The 23,306-nt window shown below is 44.1% G+C and overlaps 1 protein-coding gene across 9 annotated transcripts in view; it reads right to left on the minus strand.

Annotated features, from left to right (window-relative positions):
- The window catches only part of SH3PXD2A (SH3 and PX domains 2A), a 273,771-nt gene that overhangs the window by 52,332 nt on the left and 198,133 nt on the right, over positions 1-23,306 (minus strand). For 8 of the 9 annotated variants that reach the window (XM_087765178.1, XM_087765179.1, XM_087765176.1 and 5 more), the window contains one exon: positions 21,159-21,290. In XM_087765178.1, the coding sequence (XP_087621304.1) occupies positions 21,159-21,290 (132 nt within the window). Of the gene's footprint in view, positions 1-21,158; positions 21,817-21,899; positions 21,933-23,306 lie in introns of those variants that run through there. The other variant, XM_087765180.1, reaches the window with a different exon arrangement.

The following is a 23,306-nucleotide window of genomic DNA, read 5'->3' on the forward strand; positions in this document are numbered from 1 at the left end:
AATTCAACATTGCAACATTTGTCTAGTTAGATTTTAATTTTGTTTTTTGCAATTTTCCCTGCCATTTCAGCTTCTACATGTACCTTGGCAACACCATCCAGGAGTCCCAGAAAAACTCACGCATGATCCAGACAATGTCTCAGATATTTCCATCAGCCTATCACATCAGCAAGTGAAGTCAGAGGGACCAAGCCAAAGCCTTGAGCATCACAACCACTGAAATTTCAGAGCATGGTTTAACTTCATGACAATTTTTCTAGTTTGAGCAAAATGCAAAGCCGTATTTTCATGTTGCACCTTCTAAAGCCTGAGAATATCTAACCCTATAAGAGAATGTGATCTGCTTGTACTCGGATGCAATGAATGAGGTGTGATAGATGGAGAGGATCTCAAGAACACCTCTCCACCTTCCTACTCCAAGAAGCAATTAGTCAATTTTGCTCATATTTGTTTCTTTTAAGTCCTGATCTCTAAAGAGAAGACAATACTCATTAGAGTAACCTTGGATTTCGATATGATGTTTGATGCATTTGCTGATGTGACTTACAGATGCCAGCATGGCTATGACTTACTTCCAGGAACTGCCTCTTCTCCCTGCTGCTTTCCCAGAAAATGCAGAAACCACCCCCCCGCCCCTTTTCTTCCTGGTATCTCTTTTCCATAAAAAATAGGATGGACAAAACCATTAACAGATTGACTTCTCTTTCTCACCACTTTTGCGTCTCCCTCAGCAGGGCAGCCCCCTACAACATGGGAGTCGGAGGAGGCTGAATCTATCTTCAAGCAGAGAAGAGGCCGTCTCTCCATTTCTGTCCTGTCCAGAGGCAGCTCTGGTGCTTGCCAGCGCTGCTTCCTCCCCGCCATGAAAGAATGGAGTTAATAAACTTTCATGCCATTTCCACCTCTATTTTTACAATTATGAGAAGGTTCACACTACAATTTATTTATTTATAAAAGTAAGAAACTTTTTTTTGACCTGGATTACCCGAGTAGGCTGTAGTCTCCTATGCAGTAAAGGTATTTAGCAGGAAAACAGTGAAATGCCCTCAGACTGCATGTTCTAGACAAGTGTAGGCTTAAGCAGTTTGCTCAGCTGAGGAGCAGAGCCAAGGAGTGAGCAACATCTTTAAGAGATAAAAGCCCCATCTGCAAGGAGCCACTTGTTCCTTCGCTGAAGGCCATGCCTGTACCGCAATGCCATTAGGCCTTTAACTCATCACAGCTTTGCTCTGTCAGTTCTAGCCTCGCTTGCTCTTGCTTTTTCTTTCCAGCTATGTCTCAGGCCTTTGGATAAGCCTATGCTTATTTATTCACAGCTTAGTTTTCAAATCCTGAGCCAGAGCCACAGCAAAGCAGAGCAGCTTCTCCAGATGAGGTCCAAGAAATTAGCTACAAAGGTTTAAATACAGCAAAGTGAGAATGCTGCATTTCCTTCCTCTCCAAGCTAAATGAGGGTGCGCAAAGGGTACAGGTATTGCATAGCAAGTAGGGAAAAAAAAAAAAAAAAAAGGCGAGATGAAGCCTTTTTGACTTAGGAAGAAGTTACAAAACCCACTTCCAGCCCAAATACGTACAGAAATTTAACATATAGTTTACCTACCCACCCCAAACATTGGGCTAAGGTCAGGGACTGGTTTCAGGTTGGAGTTCAGGGAATTTCTCATCTGCTGCTTAAAGCCACCGTTCCTTTGATGAAATGCTGGTAATGCTATCTGGTTGCAAAGTTAGCAAGCAGCAACAGAAGTTGAGAATAAAGGATACCAACAGCCCTGCCTTCAAACACTGCTAGCATACCTTAGGGTATACATCTCATAACAGCACAGTTAAGCTGCACTGAGTCTTAATACTATTTTTAGCCTTTAGCTTCTGAGAAGGATTGCTAGGGCAGACTACTTCAGTGATTTTTATTTGTTTTTGAGACAGAAATAAACAGGCAGAAGAGTGAGCAAAGTGTGACCCCAGATCATTGTTTCTGTGCCTGTAGCTATACCATTTAAAATGAGATCAACAGAAAGCCCTACTTTGCAAGCAAGATGTCTGTCTTTAACCAGAGCCAGAAGTCTCAGGAGCATGACATTTCATTCAGATATAGCAAAAGACTTTTTAAAACAGAGATTAGGTATTGATTAAAAAAGAACCACCAAAAAGAAAAGCAGCTGATGCACCCCCTGCCTGCTCAAGCAAGCTGTAAGTTTGAAGAAAAAGAACAAAATGAACTTTGGTTTGACTCCTCCGTGCTCGGAATTACTCTGCGACAACGATTCCCTGCTGCCAACACACACTCCGGCTCCGAGAGCGGGAATGACTGCGTCCAAGCCAAACACATGCGTGGCTGGAGAGACTCGTGGCAGATTAGACAGCTCTTCTTTTTACCGATACATGAAATACATCTGGGGCACCCCGGCTATATTAATGGCACATTCCTTGGCTGAGCCGATGCCTCTTGAGCACTGCTGCAGGCACCAGTGACGCTCATCTCTGGAGCACTGATAGAGCACTTCCAGCAGCTCCCCAGGCTGGCAGATGGAGATCCCTGGGAATGAGACTTGTGAAACACTCCTGAAGGGCTGATATTCTCACTCAGATTATCTAAATCTCAATGTGGAAAACATGCCAAAAGCATCCTTACTCTGAATCACAATGAAATGCTCAATAAGAGGCCAGATTTAGAGAAAGCCAGCTGCAAGCAAAGGAAGCCCTTGGTCATCAGTGTCACAAGCATCTTGAGGAGTTTACTTAGATCCACAGATACAACTCTATGTCCATGTCAAGCTCCTACCTCGAAGTCCAGTACTTCAATCATGTTGTGAATCTGGAATCGAGCTGTTGCCACTCCAGACACAGTACCCCTCTACGGAGTCTGTATCCTCCAGAGACACAGGGCTGCAAATAGCCCCATTTCTCAAGGGCTTTTTTGTGGTTTTAAAATTCTTTTTAAAAGGAAACAGAGATATTAGAAACTGCCATTACAGTGATGGTATCACCTAATGAGAAAATAAAAAAAAAAAATAGAATATGGAGTTCCCTTATTAATCATTTCATTAAATATCAGCATTCTTTTAGCCACTTTATAACCGGTCCGTCAAGAAAGTATGAAAATTGAAAATTTACATTGAATCAGAGTTTAAGGGCCAAAATCAAACGAAGCGCACCAGGCTTCTCTTTTGGGTTTATACGCCACGGCTTTTTAATGGATTTATCAGTAAAACTTTCAACTGTACAACATGAATGTCCAGTTTAACATTCGTAAGTACTAGTAACATCACGGCTCATATAAATCAGAGGTTATATGATGAGGCACCAGAAGACTTAGGAAGAGAAGAGACATCTCTAGCAGCAGTGAGCTCTTGCCATGCAGCACAGCCTGGGCCAACAAGAACTCCAGCACCTTCCAGTCCTCCTTGTGCTAGTCTCGCCACAACGTTCACACTTTGCAGTGGTTTCAAGTTTCCAAATCAGAAGCTTTGCTGGATTTCCAATTTCTAGATATCCCCATGCCAGAAAAAAAAAAAAAAGTCTGAAGAATTCTAATTTTTCCAGACTGCATACCAGGCTTAATTCCTTATTCTCTGTTACTATTGTCTATGAGTTCACTTGACAATTTTCAGCTCTTCAGATTTACAGCCATTCCTAGCAAAGTATTTCATCCACAAATAAACGCAACCATCCTTTTTCTGAAAGCAAGGGGAAAATATATAGAAAGCACACAGATGTTTGGCAAGTACATCAAAGCTAGGCTAGTCAGTAAAAAACCCTCCCCCAAAACCCTGACGTTCTCAGTGATTTAACAATACAATCAAATTTTAAATATGAACAGAGGGGGATTCCAAATGGGTACATAACATCTACAATAATAAATTAATTGGAAGTGCACAGAAACATGGACTATGGAAAGCCATACGCTGTATTAAACATCTTCATGTGCCACTTCATTCTGTGAGGCCAGTCACGCTGAGTCTGAGCAAATCTTTGTTTTTTACATTAATATGAAATTAGATGAGGCTGGGCAGCGATATCAACTCCTGGCCAATAGGTATCAACTTACTGTCTTTGGCAAAGTCATGCTTGTGTTCTCTGCGTAGTGGGAGAATATGGTATTTGGCTCTTCAAACCCTACGATTCACTGCTGACCCATGTACGTTCACTTAGATGCTCTTGGATCTTTGGAGAGCAGAGAGCACTTTCCCCTCCGACAATATTTCATAACTTCAGCACGTAATACCTTTTCCAAAGGAGGACAGATGTGCAGGAGTAGTTTCAGTCTTCCAAGAAGTTTTCCATTAGGATCTTGATTTTTCTCTGGCTGCCTAGTCCAACAGCATAACCACGGCCCCTGCAAGGCTGGAGACGGGAGGTTGCTGCTCGAGCAATACTTGCTGCGAGCAGGCCATCCAGCTGAGGTACTGCCCATCTGCTCCCTGGGTTCAGACGCAGGTATCATATGGGGTGGGTGGAGGGAATGGCTCCATTTTGTTTTCAGAATACTGTATATCCTGTTAGTTACAGGATATACAGGAAAGAAGCCAGCAATAATTCCTATCCCACTCACAGTTCAGGGGTTTAGGGTTTTTTGGGGGGTTTTGTTTTTGGGTTTTTTTGTTTGTTTAAGTTTTGCAGGCTTTGAAGAGGAGAGGGAGGAAGAGGAAGATCCTGAGCTCCAAGAATTTCACTTTCAGCATGCCAAAGCCATCAGTAGAAATGCCCGGATTTTCCATGATGGCTTGGTTACATGCCACAGTGAAAGAAGCCACTTCATAGTAAGCTCCTGTCCATGAGGAGACACACTTCAGATCACTCAAGCTTCAGGGAGAAGAGGCTACTTCCCTTCGCTACAGGGAGACCTGATCTGTGCGTGAACTGCTCCTGCCCAAACAGCCATCAGGCTGTTCAGTCAACCTGGGCGACTAAGGACACAAGCGAGTCTGTTGTCATATTCCACATGAAGCCATTAAATCCATGATGATGTTCAAGGTGGATTACTATGGGGTAAAGTAGTAGAAATCCTGCGAAAAGCAGAAGGGAGGAGTTGATAGGAAAGAGGACAGTTGTATCCCTAAAACTCCAAAGGAAAGTCAGGTTTTCAGTAGGGATTTGGAGGCTGGAAGCAGAAAAACAGCCACAAGTTAACTTTTTGATATGTGCATGCACCTTAGGAAATGTTATTTGTTTCTGCACATTCCTATTAGGACACACTATTTTTTGCTTAATCTTTTTTTTTTTTTTTTTTCCAGGAAACCCTGATGCTGCCGCCACATGATGAAGAAGTCACTCACTAATTCAGCAGAAACCTGACACTCCAGTGTCTTTGGCTGTAGCCACTGTACAAAGAGCATTTGGGATCCTGTGGCATCTGACAGCTTTCCCCTCCTCCAAGACTGACATTAACCAAAAGCCTCCTATCCAAAACAAAAACGCTACACAGAACACAACCCACATTCCTCCTATTTTGGGAAAGTCTGGATTGGAAACCTAATTTCTCATCTTGAACCCATGTGTAGCTGTTTAAGCGTAGTTCAGGAGCCATATGACATTTACAGCTTATTCCTGTGAATGCTATAGAAAACTAATAAAAGAGTGAGAATCATCAGCAAAATGTACTACAAAACGCAACGCAGAATAAACTGGAGCAAACACTGGCAGTATTCATAGCACTGCTGCCCACCAAGGACCTTCTGCAGCACAGAAGAGATGTGGTGTTGGGAAAAGGCAGTTTATTGACAAGATGAAAGCTTGAAAATGCCAGTTTTATGAAGGGAGGCTGAGCACTTGGCTCCCATTTCACCTCAAGCCTGCTCCTTGTTTCAATGAGAAACTGCACTTGGATTTTCCAGTGTCTCTGCCACCTATTCAGAAACAGTCTTGAGCAGAAATGTCAAATTGGCGCTGCTGCCAGTTCTTCAGCCCCTAATTGGTCACACCATAAGCCTTCTGCCTCTCAGTTCCCTTCTACCAGCCTTCAAACAATAATTTCTGAACACTTTTAGGCAAAATTCCACCTACAAGATACTACTGGCTTTGAAACAGAAGAGGACAGACAAACATCCAAATACAAATTGAGAGCACTTGCTCAAAAGACACCACTAGTGTCTCAACAGTTCTCCACTACTCAACACCTCACATTTTTATTTTTAAAATGTACTTCTACCATCGTTCTTGGACCCCTTAAATCAACATCAAATTCCAATACGGATTTAGACTTCACAACGTGACTTCAGTTCTCCAAGCACAGAGTAACAGTCTTGTGAGAAGGTTTCGCTTCTGCCAGCATCCACTTCCAAGTTCTCCAGCCCCGGATAGCAGAGAAACAAAACAGGATAGCTGCGTAACAGCGGTCAGCCTCCTACGCACCCAGGAGCTTCCCGGCTACCGCTGCATTATGAATTTCATGAGCTGTCAGTGAACGGAGCTAGGTCCAGCTGTGTGCCCACTGGTTTTGAACTGCATGGCTTGAAGCTGTACACATCCAGCAAAACAAATATCAAGCCCAGTTGGGCACCCAGTTATAAGAACTAGGATGATCAGGAACTATTTGCTGACTTGAGCAAAGCTGTTATTCATAGCCACTGGCAGAAACCATACAAGTCCAGTCAATCACTGCCTTAGTGTTGGCATTCCTGAATATAAAGCAGCAAAAGAGCAGAGAAAGATGGACGGGAAACATGACCAGTTACGGGAGTCATTTTCTTCCTCCATACTAGAGGTTAGTACAGACACCGGAGAGCACAGGAGGCAAAAATTAAGTAATAGAGAAAGGGGTGCATGGCAGAGGGATACATTTGAGTAGCAGACATCAAGAAAGAAGCCAATTTTAACATTCCTTTGCCTTTCAGGCTAAAGGCACCTCCCGTAGCTAATGCACTTGGAGCGTTTTCAAGGATGCTGGCCACATACTACTCACATAAACTTCATGGGATGAATCACTCCTATATCTTTCTTTTTTTATCCCACATTAAAATCTCAGAAGGAAGAAAGCAGTGGATTGCTTGTAACAGATTCTCTCTCCCTCCTCTCCAAAACCAGGCAAAGGACTTGTTACAAATTGGATATTGCTGAGGGTACAGATACATTCCAGAGGAGTATGTACCACTGAAATAAAAGCACCCAAGTTATTTCACATTGTTAGCTGTACTGTCTTCTGCCGTTCTTTCTATGGCTATTTGTTCTATCACTGATGGAAGTGGTCTGTCTGAAGTGTGACTTGGCCATCGGTACGCATTTAGCGGAACTTCGTTATCTCCAGGAACTGGCCTTTACAAATCCACTTTCTCCCAGAAAGAGTTACTGTTCAGCTTCAGAAGTCAAAGATAAGCAGTTCTGACCTCTGCTGTGGCTCCAGTTGAACAGGGGTGACTACAGTTGTGAAATTTGCTTTCTTAAGTGATGGCTGCTTTTACCAATCTAGGTCAGGATCAGCTACAGCAATCGAGGCTCTTTCCTGCCAACTCGCAAGAAAAACACTAAGTACCAATGGATGGTCTGACTCCAAAGCTCTACCTTATAAGTGCAATTCTAGTCCATCCACCAAGACCTGATGAAGGCACAGCTCTGAGACAGCTACAGAAAAATGCCTCAGCATCACGTTGTCGAGGTTAAGGCAAAACTTCAATCCCACAGAAACACAGGATTTTGATTTCCTTAAACTGAGGAACATGCTGTGTTACGCTTCCTTAGATCAGAATGTGGTCCTGACAGGTTAAATTAGCAGAGTACTTAGCTATCACAAAAGATCAAAAAACGTTAATCACATGGGATTCCTCACAGAAGGTATAAGAGACCAGTGGAAAGGAACAAGAAACACAGCAGAAGAAATGATAGCCAGGAAGGAAGTCACTGATCTCCACCTGCACTCAGTTATCCTCACAGGCCTCCCCTCCCGCACTCACTTACGTTTCTACCAAGTTTACCTGGGGCCAGTCAGATGGTCCACTCAAAAGTTTGCTTAAACAAGAGGCAAAGAAGAAACAGAGGAAGGATTTCACGATTTGGGGATATGGAGAAGAATTACTAGGTCAGGCAAGTTTCAGCTGAAGCAGATGGTATTCCTGATGTACCAAGGACCTGGCTCTGTTATTTTACAGAAGCCACAGTGGTTCACCTGGCAGCCTGCAGCCTTCACTAAGGTGCAGATAAGTTTGGCCCAGTCACTATTTCAATTCCTGTCACTGCATTGCCCCCAAGACACACTCGCCAAGGGCAAGTGCACGCCCAGGCACTCAGCCTCTGCCGTGTCTGCACATAATGGGTGGAAAAAAGGCCCTTGTGCAACTCAAGCACACCATGCAAGGAGGTCTCAACACTGGCATCTGTCACAGCATTGCAAAGGGTGGCCACATCTCATCTGTAATGGAATTTTCCCTGAAACCACCGGGATTTTCCCTCAAATGCCACTACACGAGAATTCCTGGTAGCCTGAGCCAAATTTAAACCAGCATCACCAAGCGTCTTGCAAACCATCCCCAGAATCATTCGGTCCCCGAGTTCCCACATGCGCATTCTGCGGACAGCGTCCTCATTGGGGGATGTTGGTTTCTGTTTAGGATTGTTTGCAAGGGAGACACTGGGGTGGCACAGGAAAAGCAACACCCTTTCATGTGGCTGGCTCTCAAACTTGGATACTTCTGCGAAAGAGATACTTAACTTCCCAGTTCTCATTTAAATGGAAGGATTCACACACCAACCGCCAGAGGCTCATTTCTTATTTTAAAACCAACAGGCTAACAGCCCAGAAGTGTATAGTCAGCTCCAAAAATACACCAAAGACGGCTGAAATGGCCAAGTGTGTAATTTAACTTGTAGCTGGTACAGGAACCAGTTCTGCTTGCTGTGTTCAGGAGGAGCAAAAGAGGCGTTTTCTGTAGGGCTCAGTTATCCCATCTGCCTGGCGATGGAAATAGCATCCCATTTCTGGTCATTCTGCTTTTATTCAAGGACACTTTGGTCACAGAAGGTCTACTTGAAGCAAGGGAATAAATTTGGAAGCTCACTCTGAGCATACAGCCATCCCATAATTTTGGTTCTTCATACTCTGCAGAGAGTTTCCTTCTCAGTAACAATACGGAATTTAAGTCAGTATTAAGAACAAAACCTCAAAGAAACTGTCTCAGATTCCCGATCCTGTTTCCAGGCAAACAAGCAAACTTCACCTTCTTTCCCGTGAGTCAGTGTCTGCAGTCTTCCCCCTGCTCACACCCAGAAATGCAGATTCTTCAAAGTGATTTCCAGGGCACTGAATATAGTGGCCTTAAGTTTAATCCTATGGTTTCAGATGCTCAGTGATGGATCTTCCCAGGTTCACATTACCCATCCTGAATCTCCAGCTATACTCACCAAAGAGGAATGGGTCAAGTCTCTCCAAGCAGTTCAGGTTTTCCTCATGCAGGGAGGCCTCCAATAACATCCAAATGCTATAAAAGCCCATGTGGGAGATTAAAGTGCTATTTATGAACTTACCAATGTTCAAGCCAATGATTCAGGTTTAATATTAGACGCTGTTCTTCCAACCCTAGGGTCACCACTGCATGGGGATTTACCCTGCACCCCCCATCACCTCCATCATGTTTGAGTAGGGACTGTATTCAAGGTTAAGGATAACTTCAGATCAATTTCAGCACACTGAAATTTGTTATTCCAATTGCCAGGTTTTGTATGCAGTCACCTAAGCTCCCTAAGAGCTACTATCCTTTAAGAAGGATACATTTACACCTGCACATATGGTCACCGTTTGAAAGTCAGCACAGTGCTTCAAGACCTGGACTTCAAATCATGAAGGTGTTATCTTACACTTGTCAGACAGCGCAGACGTGTGCCTGCCAGTGTTAGTCTAGCTAGTCAAGCTACTGCTAATCGTGAAAGAGCAACAACCTATTTTCTCTTTTACCCAAGTATCAAACCAGTCTGGGATTCTTAAGCAAACATATGGCAGCTGTATTAAAAATAGGAGCAAAGTGAAGCTAGGTCTGCAGCATGAGTGCACCCTCACCCTCCAACCACTGGGAGATCTGCTGGAATTAAAGCCCATCCCACCAGCACGCTTACCAGAAAGGGTGTGTGCACGCGGTGGGAGAGGAAAAGATCAGCAGGAGGTGGTTCTGCAAACAGAATTACAACAACTTTTCAAGCAACAGGCTAGGGCTTTCCAGCACACATTCACATTGCGGGGAGAAATAGGAGATATGGACTCAAGCAAGGTCTGGGAAATACTTGGCATTACCACCAAGTTCAAGTTTGACTATGTTGCCAATATAACTGCAGTCCAGTTTCATTTGAAATAAAGTGATGTCCCATTGCATGTGAAACTTGCAGATGAAGTCACACAGTATCGAGATGCAAAAAACCCAAATCGGCCAATAAAAATAGTAAAGAGAAGCCAGCCAGTAAAATAGAGATCCAAGAGAGCTCATCTCATCCCCTGCATCTTCCAGAACTGCTTCGCTTAATCCAGCCATGAGCCAACATCTTTCTACCACAAAAATAATTAAAGTCTCCATCAAGAATGCTGGAAAGTCTGATGTCCCAGTCCAAGGGCTGGACGGGAAGAGCCAACATACACCCCTCTGTCAAGCCACCCCCTAAATCTGATTGTCTTATGAAACTCCTAAGCAAGACAATTACTTCTATAGGTTTTGCTTAATCTGAGGATGGATCAGAAATTGGTTTGTGGGGAAGTAGAACTCTCTTTAACATGAAAACCAAAAGTAAGGAGTTATGTTGCTGGTCGTAACTAAAACATGTCTGCTAATGATTACAGCTTCCATTTCACTGCCAAAGTATTATTAGAACTGCTTATTTGCTGTGCAGCTTGGCGAAAGAAAATCTCTTCCATCCTTTATTAATCTTGTCCTCATCTGACACAACAAAAATGCACCATCAGTCTTTTGCTTACTTTGAAAAATGGGCCCAAAAGTCACAAGAGCCAAAGCCTTTGTGTATAATCGCTTTCTTGACCTACCAGAACAAAGGGCAGAAGACATCAGTCACTATGCATTAAGTTTAGTATTTTGGGGGCTTATTTAAAGCAATTTCAGTTACCCACTTTCTTAAAAGAAACTCTGATACAGCAAAAACCTATGAAAACAATGCCTTTTTTTTTTTCTTTTTTTTTTTTTTTTTTTTAAAAAAAGGCAGCCACATCCCAAGGAACATATCCCACAAGGTACCTACAGGCCTGACTGGAAAGCCTCAAAAATATCCTTGTATCTTCTTGGCCTCAGGTAGTTTCTTGCAGCAGTGCTGAGCTGGTGACCTATTTGGCTGATATAGGAAACCCAATCATTAGAAAGTTTATATTCTAATATGAAAAGCAGATTTTCCTTGGAAACATTTTCTTGGGGCAGGTTTCAGGGTCCTGCAACTGGCAGTGACTGCATAAACAGAGGAGGTAATGAGTAAAGGCTCCAACCAGGGATGCTGTGTAAAATTTTTTCCTTTTCAGCCTGCCATCCTGGGCTCCAAACAGGGTATACAGTGGAAACAGAAAATTTAACTATCTGGATTAGATGAGAAGGGAAAGAGGAGGGAACTTGCAAGCAGCTGGAAATTTCAGAATTAAAGTTTTCAGAGGCCTGGTAGAGAGTCTACTATTCAGAAGTACCTGGCTGTGTTGTACAGCAAACTTAAAGGTAGTATTGCTTGCTGTCTTGGCTTCTCCACACTTACTGATGTGCCCTGTTCCTCCAAGGCTAAATTGCCTTTATAGACAACTAAGTCTTCAAGTCTGTGGTTTCAGTGGTCACATCCCACCCTCTCCCCAGCAGCCAGAGTAACAGGGCAGTCTCAGAAGTCCCGGAGCAGATTTCATGCCCACAGCTACCAAACATGAAGTCCAGACAGACTTGTTCCCTCTCCTGCTCCTAGAGGGGGGTCTTAAGGGTCTCAGCCCCTTGGATATGGGGAAGTCAGAACAGCTGCGGATTAAGAAACAATCTTTGCAAGGGCTGACATTGGATTCCCCCCCCCCCCCCCCCTTTGAACTACACTTCTTGTGCTTTGGAGACAAGAAAAGTCTCCACTCATGCTGACCTGGCAGCCTTGTGGGACCTCTTTCAGTCCTGCCTGCATGAAGGCTTTGCCCCTGCAAGCAGGCTGGCTCTGCTGGGTCTTGCAAGGCAGGGAAATTCCTCTCTCTGGGCTCCCATTACCATTTCTTGAGAGATTAGAGAACTGTAGATCTAAACAGGTAGTATTTTGTTCCACATCAAGCCAGGTGGAGGGAAGTTTAAAAGGGAACCTGTTTACTTCAGTGGGATGCTTAGAGGACAGCAGATAGGAAAAACCCAGCCCTGGAGATGCATATTTAATATATCTGGAGACTTCCTATTCACAGCAATAACCCTTCCCCCTAGCTTAGGGAAATTTGGGGGTGGCGGAGAGTTGTCCCACAGAGACATGACATCAGCTAAAGAAAAGGCAAATGAATGCAAGAGTCACAGTGGCTGGACTTCAGATGTCTCCATAAAAAGCAAAAAAAAAAAAACAAACCACATAACTGAACTAGCCCTGTCAGGATACCAGTTGCCCAAGATGAAGACAAACAATGAGAATGCAATTGAAAAATTAATATAAACCACCCACTGTAGCCCAAAGCATTTGAGAAAATACACTCTAGAGGGATGATTTCAAATTGGAAGTTCAGTTTTATTGTGTCTCTATCTTGGAGAGATGATCCTTTAAAACAATTTAAAAGGAAACACTACATAGAGGGGATCTGATAGGTACTATTAAAGAGGAGAATGCTTTAGAGGAATATGACCCCATGACATTGGGGCATTGGAACAGACTGCCCAGGGCAGTGGTACAATCACAGTCCCTGGAAGTATTCAAAAAACGTGTGGATGTGGTGCTTAGGGACATGGTTCAGAGGTGGACCAGGCAGTTAGGCTAACAGGTTGGACTCGATCTCAGAGGTCCTTTCCAACCTTAACGATTCTATTTAGGATTCTATTCTATTTATGACATCTCTTGTGTCCCTGTTACATCTTAATCATTCTTTTCCCTCTATAGGAGAATGAAATGAGGCAGCATTGCTTGGAAAAATAGTCATGTATTTCTTACTACACTGAAAACTTCCATGATGAACCTGAGGGAACAACACTACTAGTTAACTTCAGCAAGGCATTATGCATGCACTGAAGGTCACTTTAGCATGGCATTCAGCTGCTCCCAACTCAAGTGGGACCCAAACAATACAAGCCACCAATCAACTCCTCCATCCCACCAAGCAAAACATCCCTACTAGCAGAGCTCCAGAGCAGTCTGGAGGTGTCCCAGGAAAGCTTCAGCAGAATTAGGCAATGCAAAGGGCATAGCGTTACCAGACAGCCATATTTCAAGTGTTCGTAATGAACTTGTCACCAAGAAGTCAGAGCAAGTACGCACTGCAATTCAAAGCTGGGCAAAGGAAAACCAAGCAAGGGTGTCTATGAAATGCAGAAGGGCTTCCCAGAAGAGATAGAAATGTCACAGTACAATTAAAGGGACTATCTCTCCTTGTCACATGGCTGGAACGAGTATTCCCAGCAGAAAAGCAGGAGCCCACCTCAATCCCTTTGCATGGTCACAAAACTGCAGGTATTTCAGAGGTGGCAATGGAGGACAACCTCATTTTCCACAGTGACAGAGGACAACTACAAATACCAGAGTATTAACAACCCTGCTTTGGTTCTGGCATAGAGGATTACCTTCCAAGCTCTTAAACACAGAAACAAACATCACTTGCCACGTAGGTTACTAAGCGGGGGAGAGCAAAGCCATTTAGATGTCACAAGATAGCAGCATGAATATTACAACACATTCATAATTCAAGCATTTTGTTTTATGCAGCAACCTCCCAGCCTCAGCTGAGATGTTGGTGTGGTGATGCTGAAGCAATAGGCAGATCTAAAAACGTCAGTCCCAAATAGCTTATCGTTTAAGCCTATGTACAAGGCAGCCTTGAACTGCAGCTCAGAGGTAACTGCTTCAGAAATGTTGCGGCATGCTTCCTTTCTGGGCACAGTAAATTAAGTTAAATTCTTGAAACCCAAATGAGGGCTTCAGCCATACCACTCTCCTTTGCCTGCTGAAAGTTGAGCAGTCAGAAGAAGCAAGCAGCCACAACCTCCTTAGCGTTGCAGAGGCACACATCTAAAAATTCAATCAGATTAGAAAAAAGGCAAGAAAAAAAGGGATCAGAAAATAGCTTACAAAACAGAATCACCAGAGAGGTCAGGGTAGGCTGTTAAGGGCTGCTTCCAGCTTAGTACAGCTGCTAAAGTCATTAGACAGTGTCACCCCACCCTTGGGCTCCCAGGGGCAAGAGCAGAGGAAGGAGAGCTCCTCCTCATCTCCTGCTGACCTGGCTGTTTCTGGTGTAAATTCTCTCCATCCATTCAACATTTTGCAAACAGGCCACGGGAAGAGGGAGTGCCTGTTTGCAGGGTTGGTCAGGCACTGTATTCCCAGGAAGGAGCTGATCTCCAGTGAGAACTTGGCTAGAGCAAGTCATCACATCCAGTTTTACCTCTCTGCTCTAAGCTTGTCTCAGGCTTCCACCGAAGCCAGCCCAGAGTCTGGATTAGTCTAAATGTTCCCGTCCATCCTATCAATACTCCATTGACTACTTTAAAACAAGGCACCCAGGCTCCCTCCATAAACACCAGCTTCCAGGCAGCTGAAGTTTAAAATAAAACTCACCCTTTGCAAGCAGATGCACCAACAGGATGCTTTGCTGATATTGTTGCAAAACAAAGCAAGAGAACAACCGACCTTGATCACTACCTCCAAAAAGCCAGAAGACAAAAAACACTGCTGCAGTAAGACAAGCAAGTGCCATTGAGCATCCTTACCCTCACCACAGATGTCTCTGAAACTCTGCCTGCACAGAGAAGCCCTTCTCCAGCCCCTGAGCTGCAAGCGGTTGAAGGAGAAAAACATCTCTGCTTTGCCAGCATTGTCCCTGTTTGGAGGGAAAACTTCTACAAACATTGTTTTTTAGGACATTAAACAACTTTCCAGTAACTCTTAGCCAAAAATTCCTAATCACCCACCCTGCATCCTCAGATGGCCTGTGTTTGTCTGCCTTCGTACATACACTGGGCAGAAAACTGCAGCAGGACAGGAACTGATTCATAAGTGGATCAAGTATCCTCTGCTGCAGGGGTGGTGACAGGCCCAGAAAGGCAGGATGCATGGCAAGGCAGCACTGCCTTCAGAATAAAGCACTGAAGTCTACAGACTTTTGTTTTTGAAGAAGGGGTTTGGGGTGGCCTTTCCTTGAACTCAGCTCTGCTTGTTGGAGAGTTATGAACACTGGCACATACAGGAGTAGTTACACAAGCTATCCCAGGTATTTAGTGGCGGCCCCTCACCCAAACCTGTCCTCTGGGATGAAGCCACTGGTGCTAGAGGAAAGGTGTTCGACCTACATAAGTGTTTGTTTCTCCTCAAATTCCAGGCACAGCTCAAGGACTAATGAAGAGAAGAATCCGCTGCATGAGGGCGTATTTACTTTTTATATCACAACCATGATCTCGTACAAGGTTTAAAATTCAAATACACAGCCATGCTGGAAAGAAATGGAAATGCAAAGAAGTGAAGTAGCTTTCTCACAGCAAACAGCAGGCCAAGGCTGGATGTACAAACAGAAATCAAGTCCTGAATCACATCTGGTGGACCAGGCTCTCTTGAAATGCTTTGGAAGGAAAAAAAAAATAGCTTTCCAGGGGAAGCCAGCATGCACAATTGCACCTGAAATAAAGCATGATGGTGGCAATTAGGCATACTGTCTCTCACAACACATCCAACCAGTGGATGCACATCTATTGACATTTCATAAGCAAACATGGTAACTGCATTTGCAATTTGGTAGAGCTACATCCACGTTTGCAGCCTAGGAAACTGCTAGCATATCACTTATCTGTTAGAATAAACAGAAGTGCACTGGGTTCTGGCCAGCTTTTGCAAGATGATAGTACTAATGCTCTGAGACATTTGCTAGCAGTGCACGCAGTGCTGTGCTCCCCCTGTGTACAAAGCGGGGGATCATGAAGACAACATCCTAGAGAAAGAGGCAAAGCAGCAGAAAGCGGATATAAGACAGGAACAGTTGTCTTTACAGAATTTAAAACAAAAACCTCCACCACACTAAAGAAAAGGGACCAGAAAAAAAAAAAGTCAATGCTACTTGCAAAAGCAGGCATAGCAAAAGGGATATAGGGATGAAAGATGACCCATGAAATGCAAAAAACCCAACTTCCCTGTTTCCTATCTGGACTACTTTAATGGTGCCCTCTCCCTTTAGCCAAGATGCAGTAATTCATCCAGAAAGTAAACTTGGTCCAATTTGGTACCAAGTAAAACCAGTTACTTAACCCCAAAAAGCAACACCTTCAAATACAGTGTGCTGTGTTTCTCATGAAGAGGCAGAAGCCAAACTCAAAAAAGCCCTCAATCTAAGAGGATGGAGTTTGCAATAGGGAAGCCAGTGTATCCCCAGGAGTCAGAGTTACAAGAGAGCTGTGGCCTCTTTATATCCCTCTCCTAAATCATGACTGCAGCCAGTGAGCAGCACGAGTGAAACCAAATGGTGATGCAGAGCACTTTGTCAGGCACACGCTAATCTCCCAACACTGTGTGGACAAGCAGCAGGTCCCAAGACCCCTAAGTCAGGGCACTGAGACAAGCAGAGACCTTCCTTATGGTGACACTTCAGTGCCATGCCCCATATCCCAGCCAAGAAGAGAAGAGCAACCTCCCTTCCCAGAGATCCCTCTGGGTCCCAATAAAGTTACGCTAGTCATAATAGCTTTGTTTTACGTATTGCGTGTAATATAATATTAGAAATTGGTCTGCAGTTATGTAATTGCAAAGGAAATGGCTATGGTCCTGCTCAGCCCAGCTGAAAACACCATCCCACAGTGCCTCCACCGCAGACACTGCTCCCGGGGCTGCGAGGGAGAAGCACCCGTCCTGCCTGCGAGCAGAACAGCAGCGGAGGCAGAGGTGCTCGGAAGTACACTTATACTTCACCATCTGTCAGGTTTTCCATTGCAAACACTGCCGCCACAGTTTATAGCTTGACCGTTTCAAGCCACATCCACGCAAAACTTGGCAGAGAGGGAGCTGCTCTGGCCCAGTCCCTCCCCCTTCTACCTTAAAGAAATCTGTGTCGGATTCCTGCTTTAAAGTCACAACATTTCTTTTCTGCAGCAGAAATACATTTTTAAGTCATTCCACAAGGCTTTTTTGGTTAAGATTTAAAAGCAGCTTATGTACTTGACAGACAAGACTTGAGTCAACTATTCACATTGTTATTCTAAAACAGCTCAGAGATGTTTAGTGTTGAACGGTGCATTTTGGTTACACAGTGCATTTAAACAAATCACAGTCACTTCCAACAAAGAACACAACCCTTGTAACTATAGCCTGTTCCCAGACAGTATCTGGAGAGACTCTAAACCTCTGCTTTTCTCCTGATGCGTTTGTGACCATTGATACATGCAGATTTTCCTCCTCAGCTGAGGAAAAAAAGGAGAGAAATATCCATCAGATACATCAGGCACACTGTGGGTCTTCCGCTCATGCAACCAGAATTCAGAAGAAAGGCTGATGGACAATTTTTGTTGAGCCAATATAGGTATTTGCTGCAAAAAACCCCGTGTCAAAGTCTGAGAGCTGGTACATTACTAAATAATTTGTTCTGAAGTATAGAAAGCCTACAGATTTTTCAGTCCAGCAAGATTTGCTTCTGTGGCAATTGCAGCAACAGTCAGGTTACAGTGACCCATGGGCTTCATAACTGAGATGAAGGGTTTCAGCAATCATTCACCACATCTGCTACACTGACCTTGCTTTTAAGTCATAATACTGAACAGAAGTTGCAACTTGAAGTGATGTCCAAGTCATAACTTTCATTGGCCCAAAAATGAAGACAACCTTATCCAACTCTCTTTTAGTGAAAAAGAAAGCTAAGTATGAGGCAAAGCCCTACCAAATGGGTTTGCACATGTCTGACTGCGAGATGCCTTAAATCGCATCTCTGATATGGGAAAAGTAACACTGAATAATACTATATAGTAAATGCAACACACCGTTACTTAAGATGAAGTTAATGTAGCTTGATGATAACCAGATAAGACTTCAATAAATCAAATGCCAGATTTTTTTTTTCCCCTTCTACCTCTGCCCTGTAGACTGCCCTTTGAAAGCAGAGCTTACTTCCTTCCAGGGGGGTACACAGTTTGGAGGCAAACATCAGAGGAGACGGTAACTCTAGCTCAGGCCCTAGAAGCATTCAGAAAACATCCAGCAGGACATGAAATGGGCACCATCATTTGGAAACAGCTTTTGAGCCTCCTTGTGTAAAAAAGTATAAGGCTATCTGACCAGTAAAGTGAAGGTGTTTCTTCCCTAACAAAGCCATGCAACAGAGCCAAGTTAAGGTTTCTCCCACTCTGGGGAAACAAAACAAAAAAAACCCAAACACCCCAAAAAACAACATTTAAGTGTCCCCAGGCATCAACATGCAACCTGATACAGGGAAGGCTTTTAAAATCAAGCAGTCATCCATACTATCCAGTTTATACATTCAAACATATCTAGCTTCCCCATGGAACAGTTAAAAAACCCAAACCCAGACATATGATATGCTATATGCACACATACACACAAGGAGATTGGAGATACTGGCCCAGCAGCACACCCAATGCACGCTGTCCAGTCTGATGGGACTTCTCAGCCACACAGCTGAGAAGCTCTCTAGCCATACTTTCTTCCTTTCATTGAAGGAATTGTTCCTGCTGCAGGTGACATCCATAACACCTTACATCACCTCTGCCTGTCTCGATCAGAACAAGCCTGATTTATACGCTCACAGCTACAGTTTCACAACACTTAAACCAACATAACCATGCAGTCAGATGAATTACCACACATGTGCATAGTCCAATAATCTTATTTTCTTAAAAAGCGTATCCCCATATTCTTAGCAGTCATAACCACATCTTCTAGGTGCGCTTGCCTACACTAAACAGATACTCAATTCAAACAATAACTGAAGAGTTTAAAAAGTTGACACGTAAACTTTTGCTAGTTTCATGACATGCCATTTATAGGTTCAGCTTTAGCTGAAGAGACAAGAAGTCATAGTATTAAAGTCATTCCTGTGGTATCCCTAAGCTAGAAGAAAGAGTGAATGTTTGGAGTCCTGTTCTTGGAACAACTAAAATGTGAATTCCCTGCCAGAACAGTTTAGACAAGCGTCCAAAGCAAATGATGCTCTCTCCATCACCAGTCCATAACTTATGGTTTTTAAAAATACGTATCTATATCAGTATTATATCTGTATAGATAGATATAAAGGACAAGATCATAGCATGGAGTTCAGGGCTTCAGATTTCCTTTCTTGTTTATATGGACAATAAGAAATCTGGCTGCTAAGCATCAGAATATGGTCTTAAATACTGTAATCCAAGTTCAAGGATGTTTCCTTAGAAGAGTCACATTTCTGGACCCACTAATTAAATTCAAACCCTGACACTCTCCATTTATATCTCCACATACCATGTGCTTCAATACAATATGATGTCAACTGTGCAAGGCAGAGAGGCCACATTAAAAGAAAACACAAAGGAATTGTAATCTGGAATTCAGACACTTCTTGCATTATTTAACAGCCCGATTCCCTTGGCTCCGTAAGCCACTTTCCAAGACAGGGATATCACAGATATGAATATAAGTTGCCACAATAGCCAGGCTTGTTCTGACAGCAGTAACACCCATTATTGACAGTGATGAACCCTCAGGCTTGGAAGGGAGGATGCTCGTCCTCTAGCCCAGACACAGTTTAAGTCGTCAAGATGTTTTTCCCCCCTTCAATCATAACTATTGCTTTAAAGTGGGGCAGATGAGCATTTTGGCCTCTACTAGTTTTGCAAGTGATACAGTCCGTACCCAGGAGAGAGGCATTTCTGTTCACACTAGCCAGTTCATTTCCACACACTATCCTTTTGGACACCACGCTAAATCACTGGCCAGCAACTGACTGCATTGCTTTGAGCCAAACAAGCATTAGGCTTTAATACAGCAGAGAAATAACCACTCCATTAAAACAGAAATAAATAAAAAAAATACAATGCATGGTCATCATTGTGGATAACCTGACTCAGCGCTCTGGAAGATGGATTTGAGTCCCAGATCAGGGTGTCCTGGTTCCCCCAAGCTCTGGCGTGCCCAGCATGCTCCAGAGCCAGCCGTGAGAGCCCTGCGTGTGGAGCTACCACGACATCAGCCTTCGCTTGAACGGCTCCAAATGTCAGCACCTCCTCTGGATGAGGACACACAAGTCACGAGTGGGCTGGAAACTAGTCCTGGACAACATAAGGAGTACTGGAGGGGAGGAGGGGGAGCTGCTGAAGACAGGCAGTTATTCAAACCAGCTGCTAACCCGCTCCAACTGCTTGCATGTACAGAGCCTCCTGCGTTTCTTCAGCCTGACTGAAAGCTACCAGACACTCAAGAGTTAAAGTACACAAAAGACATCTATATAAACACTTGCCAAAAATCTCATTTTCCAAGTGGAAGCTGGTTATTCCAGGGATGGCAGAAGAAGGGATTTCATCTTGCTTTTACATGACGGGCTCTGCCTCCTCGCCTCAAAATTCTGCAATTAACACTTCTTGCAGAAGTTTTGAAACTGTGCATGGCCACGTATTTATCTATGCACGTTCTCTCCCCTCCCTACCGAGCTCTCGGCCATGGGCTAGGCTGTCAAGCCAAGTTTCATCCCAAGCAATTTTTAAACACTCATCCTATAAATCCTCCAAAAAGGGAATTAGTAATGGAAATGCTGACAGAGACTCGAAGAGACAGCAGGGCAACTATATCGGTCTACTATACATCAGCTTCATTAGCTGCAGATCCTTCTCTCCTTCACCTTCATTTTCCATTAATGTACTTTGGCTAATTAACGCACAAAACCTATGAAACATTCTTACAGTAGAAGGCAACATTTGGCCCCAAGCCCAAATCAACATTGAGAAACTTCAACATCCTCAGCCAGACATAGTAACTGTACCAGATGGAGCTAACGTACAGTTACAAGTAGTGATGAAGAAACCGAAAGAAGAGGAACACATGCAAAAAATCAGACCATTGGAAGAGGAAAAGCAGCAAACGTGTCTTACCGCTTTCGTTTTTCTCTATGACATCCACGACCTCTCCAGCCTGGAGACTGATCTCAGAGTTCTCCTGCTTCTCATAGTTGGACACCACCACATATTGCTCCAGGATCATGGGTTCAGAGCTAGCATCAGCACCTGGGGAAGGGAAAAAGCAAGCCGTAAGCCAGCTTCCAGCCATGGCTCCTCGAGAGCGACCTCCGTCCATCCGATTCACGACAGGCCAACTTGTCACCAGAGCCAAGCAAATCAGCAAACAACCTTGGCTCGCAGCATATCCCCAAATGGCTGGCCATATAGAAACAGCCTCCTCTGGCCCACAACCCAGCAGCACAGAGGAACATTGGAGAGAAGAAAAAGAAAAAAGGGGAGAAAAAAAAATTATGAAAAGGAGCCGAAAACAGTGAATTAGTTGAAAAGTTTCATGATGGATTCTGAAAATAAACCTCTTCCCAACATGGTTTCCACAATCCTTGCTCCCATTCAGAGAGAAAAATCCTGGGCAGAAGCAGCATAAATCCACAGCTGAGCCATCCCCCCAGTAAACCCAAAGAAAAAAAACAGCTCTCCCCTTGGCGGCTCAGCTCCTTCTCCACTCTAAAGGCTTGAGCTGAAAGTCAAGAGGGGGCTGTAGATGCCAATCATATTCGTCTGCACTGCAGCCCTTAAATAGAAACACATGAGCGGGACTGAAAGAGAGGGAGGTGGGGTGGAGGGAGAGAGGGGAGGGCGGGGAAGAGTGTTTACTTGAAACAGAAGAAGAAAAAAAAGTTATAGCGCCAGATCCTTGCTCAAACACGGCCACCCCCCGCCTGCCCCCCGCCAGCTCCGCAGTTCCGCATTCCCCGCGGCAGAGCAGCCCCGAGCGGGACGGGGTACAGCGCACTTCAGTTTCCCCCTCTCCATCACCCTTCAGCGCCTTTTTGGAGCCCTTGGAGCCAACCTCTCCAGTTGTTTGGTTTCTCTTCGTACTGAGGGCTTTCGGCTGCCAGAGCCGTTTATGAATGAGACTAGGCTCTCACACAGAGGCGAAAAAAGGTACAAAATAACCATTCTTCTTCCTTGCCCCACACTCCTGGGGTTTTTTTGTTTGTTTGTTTGTTTTTTGTTTGTTTTTGATTTCTGACTTTTCCACCCCCAAACTGAACTTGTGCATTTCGAGGTGGAACCGTGAGGCAGGGACGCTACTGTGCCAGTCATGGAGGAAGACCTCCTCGCACTGCCGCTTGCCATACGAGATGCATCTCAGCTCCCCGGCGCAACGTAAACAGTGCGGCCAGGGCCTCCGCACCCGCAAGCCCAGGCACAGACCAACTGTGCTCTGCCTGGAAACTGCCTCAGACAGCCATGAAAACCTTTAGGACATCAAGGTTTCTTAATCTGCCCTCATTTATACACTCTTCAGAAGTGTCAAACCAGAGCACAAAGCACTTACAATTTCTGTCTAAGAGCCAACATGCCTTAATGCAAAATTATTTTACAGGTTTCCTGAATTACAGCAATGTGTATTAGGGCAGAGCAGTTAGGGCTAACAGCATTATTATACATTTTTACGTATTAAGAGTCAGTTCCTCTCTCTCTAGATTAAGACGCAGATGGAAAGGGGAGACAGAAGCAGATGTACGATTTGCTGAAAGTCCCATTTCACGTGACAGGGGCAGAGCCAGGAGCAGACTCCAGGTCTCCTGAATCTCTGATGACAAATTGGCTACAAGAGACGGGAAGGAAGGAGCATGGTCTGAAACTGTCCACCAGACAAGTCAGGGGACTGGCAGCCAAGCACAGGATGCTCAGCGCTGTATTTCCAAACGCAGCATGTTCATATGTGTTTGGGCTGAAGATGCAAAGTGATTCTACAGACAAATAATTAGCATCCCTGCCAAGAGAGAGGTAAAGAATGCGTCACCATTAAAACAGCATCCTGTGAAACGAAAATCCTTGAACAAAAAGCAATTAATCCAACCGTTTCCTGAAAGGAAACGCTATCACAATGCCTCCCTTTGGACCAGATTTAAGAAATCCAGAAAATTAGAAGACTTCCTTGCTCCCTAAGCGTGCCTGACTCTCCTCAGGTTACGTAGGTTAATTTTCTTTAAAGAGAAGTCATCTCCTCTAGAAGTTTGTGTTTAAGATATTTAGCTTTTCTATAGATAC

The sequence above is a fragment of the Nipponia nippon genome, unplaced genomic scaffold (assembly GCF_047370975.1).
Source record: "Nipponia nippon isolate SJK-2023a ecotype South Korea unplaced genomic scaffold, ASM4737097v1 scaffold_3, whole genome shotgun sequence".
Classification (NCBI taxonomy): domain Eukaryota; kingdom Metazoa; phylum Chordata; class Aves; order Pelecaniformes; family Threskiornithidae; genus Nipponia; species Nipponia nippon.